The 12,980-nt window shown below is 37.7% G+C and overlaps 1 protein-coding gene across 2 annotated transcripts in view; it reads left to right on the plus strand.

Moving 5' to 3' along the window:
- LOC126297804 (beta-1,3-galactosyltransferase 1-like) overlaps positions 1-12,980 on the plus strand; it is a 92,660-nt gene that overhangs the window by 40,105 nt on the left and 39,575 nt on the right. For both annotated transcript variants that reach the window (XM_049989009.1, XM_049989008.1), the window contains exon 3: positions 6,833-7,095. In XM_049989009.1, coding sequence (XP_049844966.1) covers positions 6,833-7,095 — 263 coding nt within the window. The remainder of the gene's footprint in view (positions 1-6,832; positions 7,096-12,980) is intronic.

Raw genomic sequence — 12,980 nt, forward strand, 5'->3', positions numbered from 1 at the left:
CACTTTAGCACTGAGGATGGAGAGTACATGGAATTAGACTGAGTAAGAAAGAGAGTTTTTGCACTAGAGATTTTTTTCCAATAAAAAAAAAATTAGAGTATAAATGTTATAGGAAAGTACCAGTAAGTTTTGGATCAAAGGAGCCCACTCACTGAAGGGCAGAAACATTTAGTAATCAATAGGCACACCCAAAAAGAAAGAAACTTGCTAGTTTTTGGAGTAATCATTTTCAAGCTAGAGTAAAATATGCACTCACACACAAAGAAAAACCACCACCACCACCACCACCACCACCACCACATCTGTGCTGACCATACCTTTGTTAGTTTTATCGTGTCATTTAATACCTGAGAGAGATATTCAAAATGGTCAACTGTGGGTCCAAATAACTGTTGGTAATGTTTTAAAATATGCACTTTAACACCAAGTTCACATTTGGAGACAGAAGAAAGCCATTATTTTTAGGGATTTGAACTGAACTTAATGTGCTCCTCAGTACTACCGGTATGTAGCCAGTGCTTGCAGACATTTAACTCAAGAGTGCAGAGCTTTCCTCTGGCCCAGAAAAGAGTGGTTTTAGATACTTTGATACATCCAGATAATCTGTAACAGAGAATACCTGAATTCCATAAGTGGTCGCTTGAAGAGCATCCCAAAATTAAGGCTTTAGTAGATACAGTATAGACTTTGGGTTTCTGAATTTTTGAGAGCACGTGACATTAATTCAATAAAAAATTATCCACCTATAGGAGTACTCACTTTTGTAAGCTATGTACTTAACAACATTGGCTGAACCTGGGAAGATAATGGTTCAGGTTATTTTATCACTGCTTAAGAAGGCTAAATAGACACTGTACTCGTTGAAAGATGTTCTCATGTCAAGAGTTCCTGGAATTTACAATATCCCATGTGAGGGCATCAGCACAAGTGATATTGGAGAGACAATGGATAGTTTCCTAGAGATGAAACATTTCATGTCAAAGTGCTGCACAGAAGACTGAGTGCACGTTAAATACAAAAATTTGGGAAAACAGTGGTCTCTTAGCACAAGAATTAAATTATGTTTATGACCAAAATATATCCCAAGTATTAAGATTCTTTTTTCATGTAGGAATACCAGCATTATTACCTTCATGTGGTGGCCAGTGACTCTACTTGTAAAGAGAAGGAAGATAGTTCTGGTTATGAATTTAACAAATGTAGAGAAGAGAGATTTTTCTGACTAGGCAGAAACCATTAAAGGAGTTACGCAAAGTTCAGTATTAGGCCAGCTTTCAATCCTGATGTATGTAAATGATCCTCAATGTAATACATATGAAGCAGAATTAGTTTCCTTTTGCAGATGACGCAGGTATCATAATAGCATCCAACAAACCTAGAGTAGCAGAAGAGATTAAAGCAATGCATGTAAAAGAATTATTATTGACTGTTTTTCTCCAAATTATCTCTTTCTTTATTAAACAAAAAATGCATATTCAGTCCTGCACTTCAAATGGTAGAGTACCCAGTTAACACGGAGGCAAGAATTAATAAGACAGAATCTTCAAAACTTTAAATTATACATATAAATGAGATTTAAAACTGGAATTATTTTCTGGCACAACTATATTTTAAGGAGAACACTTTCTTTGCACAGAAGGGTGCCAAGAGAATAATTCGTGGTGCTTACACACGATCACCTTGTAGACACTTGTTTGAGGAACACATTGCATCACAGTACATATTTTATCTCACAAAAGTTGTTATAAGTATTCCGTTGGGGTTTAGAAAGAAGTATGAGATTTAAGACATCCATAATTATAGTGCCAGAAAAAAAGAGACCATCATTACTTTTTATTAAAACTATCTTTAGCTGAAAGGGGGTGAATAATGCTGGTACCAAAATCTTTGATCACTTACCCAATGATATAAAATGCCTAATTTTTAAAATGATTCAAAAAGGTTTCTTCTGTTATGTAGAAATTTGTACTTGTGTATGAAAAAGTAATACATCCCTACTTGTGTTATTAAACTGAGTATTGTTATGTTTTCATATGGGTTCATCATGTGCCCATACATACAGGATGTTTTTAAGAGGAGATTCATCCAATTTCACAAGACTGTCTTCTACATTAAGTTGGTGCAAATTTTAACTTATGCACTGAAATTAAAAGTTTTTGTTGGTGCTCTTTGTAAGTTGCTGTTTCATGTGGTTGCCACTTGGTGTCTCCCTGGTGCAGCTAGTTCACTCATTTACCAACATGTATTAATTTAAGATGGTGATAATACAGCAAGTGAAGGTGTTTCACATTTTCCATTTCAACAGTTGCAGTGCAGTTAGGACTTATTTTCATTGAGAATACTGCCTTGCACCACCTACAGCTCAAAACATGTGATGATGATACCAGCTGTTTTAAGACACTGGTTGTTTATGTAAGGGAAATCCTCTGTGTGCGTTCAAAACAGTTTTGCACCTAGTCTACAGAAGTCTACTCATTTTACCAGCCAAGCATGAGCCATTCCTCATGTGTGTGTTTTGCGACAATGTTTTTGTTTCAAACTGTGCAGGATTCAGTTCCTACAAGCCCTTTATGAAGATGATAAACAATATGTAGAGTTTATTTTAATTCATTCTGCATGTGTAGACAGAAGATATAAATTTCCTTTCATGTTTAGTGCTCAGTGATGAAGCTATGTTCTGTTTAAATGGGAAAGCGAACGACCACATCATAATAATATGGTGAACGCAGGAGCTACATTCTGTAGTTGAGCATGAGAGAAACCCGTTAACAGGGTTTTACACCATTTCCTGAGAAATAATTTATGCCACATTCATTTTCGTGGAAAAGACAATTACAGGAATCACTTACCTGAATATGTTGGGGATTCAGCTTTTAGCAGAATTGTGAGAATATGCTGAAAATTCCATATTACAGTGGGATGAAGCGCCACCATTCTAACACCTGCATGTAACAACACTTCTTAACAGTAAGTGCCTCAGTGAAGGATCTTGAGAGCTTTTTTTTTTTAAAGACTCTGTGTACATAGGATGGGCAAAAATATGGAAACACCAAAAACACAATGCATTGCCAGACCTAGTAAGGTATAGGAAACCCTCTGGCATTCAAAACAGCTTTCAGTTGTCTCCCAATGGCGAAATACATGCCCCGTATAGTTTTCAAGGGAATCTTACACTAGTCTTCCAGCAGAATAGTGACAAGTTCAGGTAACGGAGATGGCGGTGGATAGCGATCACATGCTCTTCTCTCCAAAGTAGATTACAAAGGCTCAGTATTATTGAGGTCTGGTGACTGTAGTGGCCAGGGGAGACGAGAAAACTCATTCTTGTGCTCATGCTCATGCTCACAGAACCAGTTCTGGACAATGTGAATTGTGTGAACAGGGGCTCTGTTATCTTTGAACCCATCATCACCATTAGGGAACAAAGATTGTACCATTGGATGGACCTGATTGGCCAAAGAGGTAACTTAATGCTTGGCAGTAATGTAACTTTGCAGAGTGACTATGGGACCCATGGAATGGCTGCCCAATTCATCACTGAACCCTGACATATTTCTCTCTTGGAATGTAAACTCAGCCAGTAGTTGGAAACAGTGTGAAACAACACCCACCTGGCCAAGTGACTTTCTTCTATTGCTCCATATTACAGGTTTTATGGGTTCAACACCACATTGTCATGTTATGGGTATTTGCATCACTGATGAACGGTTATAGCATTCCAGCTCACCTTGCAATTCCCTGCTCTTAGTCCTCCCTTCGTCTTGTTTTGTTGCTCACAGGGTTCACGAGTGTGACATTCAGTTCTACACTGACTTTTGCAGCTGTCATCATCTTATTTGTCATCACGATCACTCAGCACATACTTTCATCGGTATTGTGACTTAGTAAATGATGATTTTCCACTTCTTTTCCACTTTCCTTGCATGTGTTAAAATCTTTGATATGGTGCATCTTGAAACACCAAAAGCTTTGTCTACATTAGTTATGGAAGATGCTCATTATACAATCACCAGCTGTTTGCCCATGTTGTAATTCACTTAGCACCAACAAGTTCTGCTCAAATAAAACAGCACAACCAGCAGGCTTGCATGTCATATGCATGTTTGTTCAAATGGCTCTGAGCACTATGGGACTTGACTTCTGAAGTCATCAGTCTCCTAGAACTTAGAACTACTTAAACCTAACTAACCTAAGGACATCACACACATCCATGACCGAGGCAGGATTCGAACCTGCGACCGTAGCGGTTTCGCGTTTCCAGACTGTAGCACCTAGAGCCGCTCGGCCACTCCGGTCGGCTGTGTTCAAGTATGAATTTCCAAATTTTTATCCATCCATTGTATGTGCCTCCCTTTCCAGCAACTTTGGATTAATTGTGATGCTACATTGCAATAGGAGGGAATGCAGTAACTCCAGGAATACTTCCAATAGCATGGAATGAGTTTGACTAGCATATGAATGTTTGTCATGCATCCAATGGAGTGCACATTGAACATTTGTGATAGTTAAATGGAATCTATGATTCTAAATGTACTTCTAAAAAGTACCCCAAGATTGTATGTGTTGCATGCAGAAGATATAGCCTCATAGAATCTGATGGTTCGTTAGTAAATAAAAGCTTTGTAGTACTATGAACAAGTTCAAATTTAGGCAAAGCTTTTATCTTCATTTGGGAAGCAAATATAGTTTTAAGAAATATAATGCATCTTCTTGTAACACCGTATACTTGAAAATTAATTTAATAACTTGAAAATCTGTGGCAATATACTGTATGTGTGACTAATAAACCCATGGAAACAAGAACTAAATGCTGGAAGGCTAAATAGGGAACAGGGAAAATATTTGCATTAAAATAGATTTGGTGAAATTACTTGCATCCCTGCATCACAAGTAGCAACATAATCTCACCTTGACTTTTACAACCAGTTATAGGTCAACTTGGGTTGTGAAAGGAGATGATGTTTGCAGCCATGACAATCAGTTGCATCTGACAGTGTCAATGGCATTGGTAGAAGTTGTTGAAAGGTAGAGTTTTTGTATTTGATATGGAAGTAAGGCTAAGAATATTTTGTACACTTTTTTTAATTAGTACCCCAGGAGAATCTGTGTAATGGAAGCCCAAGATAAGGTAAATAAGTGTGTGATTTTTTAAAGATTAGATTAGATTAATACTTGTTCCATAGATCATGAATACGACACTTCGTAATGATGTGGAACGTGTCAGGTTAATAAAAGATGTCTGTACAAGAAATTACATTACACAAAATATTGCATGACACTAATGATTAAGTTTTTTTTTTTTTTACTTTATATCTAAAAATTCAGCCAATGAGTAGGAGGAGTTGTCATCTAGAAATTCTTTTAATTTATTTTTAAATGTTAGTTGGCTATCTGTCAGGCTTTTGATGCTGTTTGGTAGGTGCCCAAAGACTTTTGTGGCAGCATAATTTACCCCTTTCTGTGCCAAAGTCAGATTTAACCCTGCATAGTGAAGATCATCCTTTCTCCTGGTGTTATAGGTATGCACACTGCTATTACTTTTGAATTGGGTTGGATTATTATCAACAAATTTCATAAGGGAATATATATACTGTGAGGTTACTGTGAGGATCCCTAGATCCTTAAATAGATGTCTGCAGGATGACCGTGGGTGGGCTCCAGCAATTATTCTGATTACACGTTTTTGTGCAATGAATACTTTTCTGCTCAACGATGAATTACCCCAGAATATGATGCCATACGAAAGCAGTGAATGAAAGTAGGCATAGTAAGCTAATTTACTGAGATTCTTATCACCAAAATTTGCAATAACCCTAATAGCATACGTAGCTGAACTCAGACGTTTCAGCAGACCATCAATGTGTTGCTTCCAGTTTAACCTCTCATCAATGGACACACCTAAAAATTTTGAAAATTCTACCTTAGCTACAGACTTCTGTTCAAATTCTATATTTATTACTGGAGTTGTGCCATTTACTGTACGGAACTGTATATACTGTGTTTTATCAAAATTTAAAGAGAGTCCGTTTGCTGAGAACCACTTAATAATTTTGTGAAAAACATCATTTACAATTACATCACTTAGTTCTTGGTTTTTGGATGTTATTACTATACTTGTATCATCAGCAAAAAGAACTAACTTTGCATCTTCATCAATGTGGAATGGTAAGTCATTAATGTATATCAAGAACAGTAAAGGACCTAAGACCGAACCCTGTGGGACCCCGTGCTTGATAGCACCCCAGTTTGAGGAATCAGCTGTTTTAACATTACACGAACCACTTATTTCAACTTTCTGCATTCTTCCAGTTAAGTATGAATTAAACCATTTGTGCACTGCCCCACTCAAACCATAATGATTTAGCTTATCTAAAAGAATTCCATGATTTACACAATCAAAGGCCTTTGAGAGATCACAAAAAATACCAATGGGTGATGTCCGGTTATTCAGAGCATTTAATATTTGATCAGTGAAAGCATATATAGCATTTTCTGTTGAAAAGCCTTTCTGAAAACCAAACTGACATTTTGTTAGTACTTTATTTTTACAAATATGGGAGGCTACTCTTGAATACATTACTTTCTCAAAAATTTTTGATAGAGCTGTCAGAAGAGAGATTGGGCGGTAGTTGTTGACATCCGACATATCCCCCTTTTTATGCAATTTGTTATTGGTCCCATGAGTATGTTCAGAATTTTGTTCCATGTAATAAAGAATGCTTTTGTGCTCCTTGTGTGCTGTAAGGAGCTGATATATGATGGATTTCCTGAAAATGTTTGTTGCACTCATTTCTGTTTTATGTAACTCATATGCAATACCATTTGATTACAGTAAACATTCCGGGCTGGTCTCTAAATACAAGCAGAGATTTGAAGCTGTATGTGCTGCCAGAGAATTTGACAGCAATTATTCCTCAGCCAGATATATGTAGTGAAAAGCTATTCCTCCTCATTGTTGTGTGCTCAGCTGTTGGTAACTTTGAAGCTCGATCAGCAATCAGGCAGACATGGGCATCTGCACCTGTTGTTACTGAAAAAGCTAGTGCTATAAGAGTAGCATTCCTACTGGGTGAATCGGAAAACAATACTCTGCAGGTACTGTACCACATGATTGTAATTCATAATAGTAAAAATTAAGTAATTTTGTTAGTCAGGTTACATCAGTACTGGAAGTGATTTTATTCATCAAGTGGAATAATTAATTTAGTGACAAATATAAAATGTTATATAACAACATGTTTACAATTTCTGTCTTGTGACATCGGTGGGAACTGAGAATAATTTCACAAATAATTGGGTTGTAGATTGCTCTCCGTACTTCTTTAATAAATATGTTGTACCAGGGTGCATAAGACCTGGAACTACTGGGAGATCCAGGAAAATCCTGGGAATTTTTTTCATCTAGGAAAACCCTGGAATTTTTCATTGTTTTAGTTTTTGAATTTTTGTAATTTTGGCTGGTAAGAACTTATACCCTAACAAAGTGTGTCTGCCCCGAGTGGCAATTTTAGGGGTCTTCATAGTTAATGTGTGTTAGAGGTGCACATCTCTCCCTCGATTGATGATGATCTGTGCCACATTGTCACTATGTATAATAATCAGGTGAACTGTGACTCCTCATCCACATAATTGCACTGACTCCTCTGTATTTTGGTGATACAAAAATTGTCAGTAACATTCCAAAATTGTCACCTTTAACTTTCTTTCTTTTGATGAAGAGGTACAGTATGTTCATATTTTAGTGTGTAATTCTCCAAGTGTGCCATTATTCATACTCATTTGTGTGCTGTTATTCATACACTTTTGAGGCAAATATTGTCGAATCACACGAGTAATCACTTTGAGATTATCATATACTTACTTTATAAATTTTGCACCCAAAACCCTGTTGTTTACCAATGTCACTCATTTTATAAATAACAATGTGTTTTTTCACGTAAAATGTGGTCTTGGAAAATAGATTATAGCTTTCGTCTGTTGTGAAGTGTTGTTGTTGTGCATCAGAAAGGGAAAGATTTGGTTTTATAGAAATACAGGAAGACTATGATGTAGTATGGACTGTTAGGTTTTTAAAATATTCCTTAACAGTGTTTAAGATAATGGTGGACAGTTATTTCTTAGAGTGTACCCTAATTCTGTTTAGTGGAGTCCTGCAGTGTGGAGAATCCTCATTCATACACGTGAAATAAGACTGAATGTGCGGAATTTGAGTTAAAATCCACACGGCACCGCTAATAATGAAAATTTATGAACATGGTAGAATTGCAGATCTGTTATGACAGCTTGTACTCATATTCTTAATCTTGAAATAAAAATGTGTGTGTAAGTTTTTTTGAAAAGTGCTTTAATAAACATTGTCCCATTGGAAGTAAGGTGTCCTTGCTTTTTTCTGACATTTGGACTGCCTTAACCAGTCAGATGTATGGGGACTTACAGTTTAATGTGGACGCCAAACAAGGATACACTAGCATTTTTCACACAGAAAAATGATAGCCAAAGGTGAAAGAAGCAATAAAAGCCAGAAAAAATCCTGGGAGTCATGGAGAGTTGATCCCCAAACCTTTATTGTTGTAATTTGATACATAACTGCCTTTCCCATAAGAATGTAAAAGTTCAAACTTCCATAAATTCACAAATATTCCATTTTTTTATACCTGTTACAGGTAATGAGAAATTAGTCAGAAAGGTGATTTAGAAGTGAAAAACATTAATTAGGAAGAGCCAAGCCAGAGTCCCAGTACCAATAATACTGATTTAACTTCATCACAGATTTCCTGGAAGTCATGACTATTCTGACCCTAACATTTATAGAATTAGACCAGCATCTCCACTTCCAATGCTTTCGTTGCCAATAGGATATGAATTACTGATGAAGAGGAGACAAAAGGAGGAGGAGAAATAAGTGAAAGGAAAGTTGGGGGGGGGTGGAAGGGGGGAGAGTGATGAAGAAGAAAGTAGTGAAGGGAAAATGGGGGTGTAAGGGGTGGGGGTTGTAGATTTTTGGTACAGGAATAGTATGCAGTAATAAAACATTGTCGCTCTCCATGGAGATAAAATAGTGACTGATGAACAGATGGCAGAAACTAGGTTGACATTTCAGCCATTGAAATGAAGATCTCATTAAATGTGATCTGCAAAAAGGACAGGGAAGGGAATAAGGGGTTGTGCAGGGTGGCACAGAAAATGGGAAAATTTTTAAATGTATGTTGAGAGCCTTGTATGGGTATCAAAATTGGGGAAGAGAGGCTTCGACAATTGTAGCAGTACCAGACATTTAGTTACCATGGAGCACTGGAAAAGTGCAGAACATGCGTGGTAACAATTTGAGAGCAGCAAGATGAAATTTTTGGCACCATTATCAAATCTTGGCCCCATGGTCAAGTTCCATAGTTACACACAATCTCTATGTCTGTCTGTAATTTTTGAGAGGCTGGTTCAGTTATGAAGTAGTAGTGTAATGGTGTTGCACAGTTTGTATGTCCTGTGATTACTTACTTACTCCTTGGCACTACAGCCCTTGTGTAGGGTCTTGGTCTCTCTGACGATCAAAGCTCAACCTTGATCTTCCGCTTGTATCCTCCATCTTCTGACTCCCATCTTTTTCAGATCATTTCCACATTCTCCTTCCATCATTTCTGGGGTCTCCCCTTACACCTTCTACCACCTTGGTTTCCTCTGTAGACCTTTGTGACAGATCTAGTCTAAATCATTCACTCTACAGGGCCCAGCCATCACCATCTGTTACACTTGGTTTCTGTAACTAAGTCAGCATTACTATACAGTTCCACCAATTCCTTATTTCTCAAGATCCTCCTATTCCCCACCTCACTCACAGCTCCAAAAATCTTTCTTAATATTTTCCTCTCTCATCTTCTCAAGTAATCATCCTCTACTACCATCATTGGCCATGTTTGAGCCATACCTGCCCTGCAACTTTTTGATAGACAGTAACCTTCGATTTTCTGCTCATGCCACATGACAGAAAGATCTTAATCAGGACCTAGTAAGATCTATTTCCCACAGCAATCCTTGCTTTTATTTCTTCTCTTATACTGTTATCCTCTGTAACCAGAAGTCCCAGATGTTGGAATTTCCCACATCTCTCATAATTGTCTCCACTCAGCCTAATGTATTTGTCTTTAACAACAGTATATATCCTGGAAGCAAAGAGGTGTATTTTGGTGTTATTTACATGGAGTTAAACTGTTTGGCCTACTTTTCTACTCTGCGAAATCCTTCTCTATATTCTTTCAGTCTTCTAAACAGCATACACACCTGATCAGCATATGCTAGATTTTGGTTCATATGGTTAAACAGTGTGCCACATGGCTTCTCAATCTCCACCCTTTGTATCACTCTCTCCAACACAATGTTGAAGAGTAGTGTGGATAATACATCACCCTGTCATAACCCTTGGCTGACATCAAATTCCCTAAGAGTTTTCCTTCCCTTTTTACGTAGCATTTTGTGCTGTGAGAGTCATTCGCACCAATCTAATTATTTTATAAGGGAATCCCATCTCCATTAAGGTCTGACACAGATTTATCCTTTTGACACTGTCATAGGCCTTTTTGAAGTCTACAAAGAGCAGATGTACATCCACATTGTAATTACAAATCTTTTCCATTATTTGTCTTTTAGCGAAGATTTGGTCAGTTGTTGATCTGCCCCGTCAAAACCCCCATACTGGTACTCTCCAGGTACTACTTCTGTCAATGGAGCAAGTCTCGTAGCAATGAATTAGACTAATACTTTGTATACAACATTGACTAAAGCAATATGTGGTAATTTGCACAGTTAACTTTTTCCTTCTCCGAAAGAATCAGGCAAATAATGGCCGAATTCTGCTGGTCTGGCATCACTTCCTTTTCTCATATTTCAATAATTAGTTGATGAACATATCTTGTCGGATGTTCACCTCCACCCTTGATTATCTTTGCTGTAGTGTTAGCAGTATCTGGAGCCTTATTATTCTGTAGGCTCTTTACTGCCTGTCTAACTTCCTCTGTTGTTGGTACGGGTACAGGTATTTCATCCAGACTAACGTTTCGACATGGTTGGTCGTGCTCTGTTTCATTTTCTTCCAATGCTTCTCTCTCTCTAGTGATATTCAGCAGCTCACTGAAATATTCAGCCCACTGGTCTAAAATATGTTGTTCTCCTCATGTAAAATTTCCTTCTTATCCCCTACAGAATACAGTGTGTGGTTGAAAGCCTTTCTTCAATTCTTGAAGTCTCTTGTAGACTTCCCTTACTTTGTGGTCGTTATATTATTCTTCTAGCTCCATAATCCATTCCATCTCTAATTCTCGTTTCTTTCTTCTACAAATTCTATCTATCACTCTCCTTTCGTTCATGAATTCTTCAGTATTAGCTCTTGTTGCACCGTTTATCATTTTCTTTCTTACTTTCTTTCTATCTGCCTCCACCTTTTTACAATCTTCATCAAACCAACCTGCCTTTTCCACCCTTTCTTCTGTACCTGAAACTACTACTGCAGTTTCTTGTAGAACATCTTTCATCATATTCCACCACCCTTTGATACTTTCCACAGCCCAATTTTGTTTAGCTTCAAACTTCTTCTGCAGCTCTGTTTAATACTTTTTGGATACTCCCTTCTCTTTTAATTTGGAAACATTGTATCTTTGTGGAGCTTTTCTCTTCCCTCTGTATCTAAACACAACTATGCATTGTCTCTATTTCAGTCTTACCATATAATTACCCAAGTGTCTGGCAGTCCCCTTCCAACTCTCATACTCAAGGATGTCAGATGCATGTCTCCCGTCAATTACTGTATGGACAGTTTGATTAAAAGTAGTGCCATCTGGCGAGCACCAAATGGCTCACCTTACTCTTCATTACCATAGCACTGCCCATGGCAAAGTCTATAAGTCTTTGTCGCTTTTTATTTGACATCTCATGCAGACTTTCATTTCCTAATGTTTCTCTAAAGGTTTCTTTTCCAACTTTTTCATTCAAGTCACCTATTGCTATCTTCATAATTTGCCTTGGTATACCTTCTAATTCCTGTTCCAGTCAACCATAAAACCCATTGTTCACTTCATATTCATCATCTTTTGTAGATGTGTACACACATGCTTGAGTGATGTTAAATAAGAGAGCCTTCATTCTCAAAGTTTACATCCTTTCATTTACAGGGTTAAAATTTATGCCTACTTCTTTACACTTACTATCTACAAGAAAGCTTGTGCCGCCTACTATACCACTGTCCCCTTCACTGTACAGAATTGTAGAACTATCACTTTTTATGATACCATTTCCTTTCCATCTGACCTCTTGGTTTGCTGTTACACCTATGTAGTATTTCTCCATATCTTGTTTGAGTCCATGTAGAGTTGCTGGTTTGTTCAAAGTTCTTACATTCCAAGTAGCAAACTATCCTTTTCTGTTTACTGTTTCCTTTTTCTTGTGTGGGTCATTCATCAGTATCATCAGTCTGGCTTTCCCAGTCTTCGAGTTTCATAACAATATGTTTTTTTTTTTTTTTTTTTTTTTTCAATATGGGGTTGTTTGCCCCGTGATAAACACCCCAACATGGGGGACCAGGGTTTGTGTCAGGTGTGCTCCCTTAGGGAGACTGGCTTCAACATGCCTCTAGAGTCCTCCGTGCTTTATGTTGTTGGACACTCTTCATCTGTCAAGACAACTCTAGCTTGGGTGACCCTGCCAGTAGCTGTGCTACTGCTGGTACAGCTCGACTTCGTCGGAGCACCAAGCCCTTCCACCTGGCACTGAAGGTGCCTCCAACAAGGTGGTGTTCCCTGGGAGGTTTGTATGTACTACTGATAATATTAAAGCTGTGCAAGCTGCCATTGAAACTGGGCTTCACTGTTTGGTACAAAAAACTTCCCATGTGATTGCAGCTCAGAAATTGGAGCCTGAAAGAACATTGTCAGTTTGTTTCATTCATACAGTTTTCAGACTTAATTCTACTGACTGAGGATGCACATTTGTTCAAA

The sequence above is a fragment of the Schistocerca gregaria genome, chromosome X (assembly GCF_023897955.1).
Source record: "Schistocerca gregaria isolate iqSchGreg1 chromosome X, iqSchGreg1.2, whole genome shotgun sequence".
In the NCBI taxonomy this organism is placed as follows: Eukaryota; Metazoa; Arthropoda; class Insecta; order Orthoptera; family Acrididae; genus Schistocerca; species Schistocerca gregaria.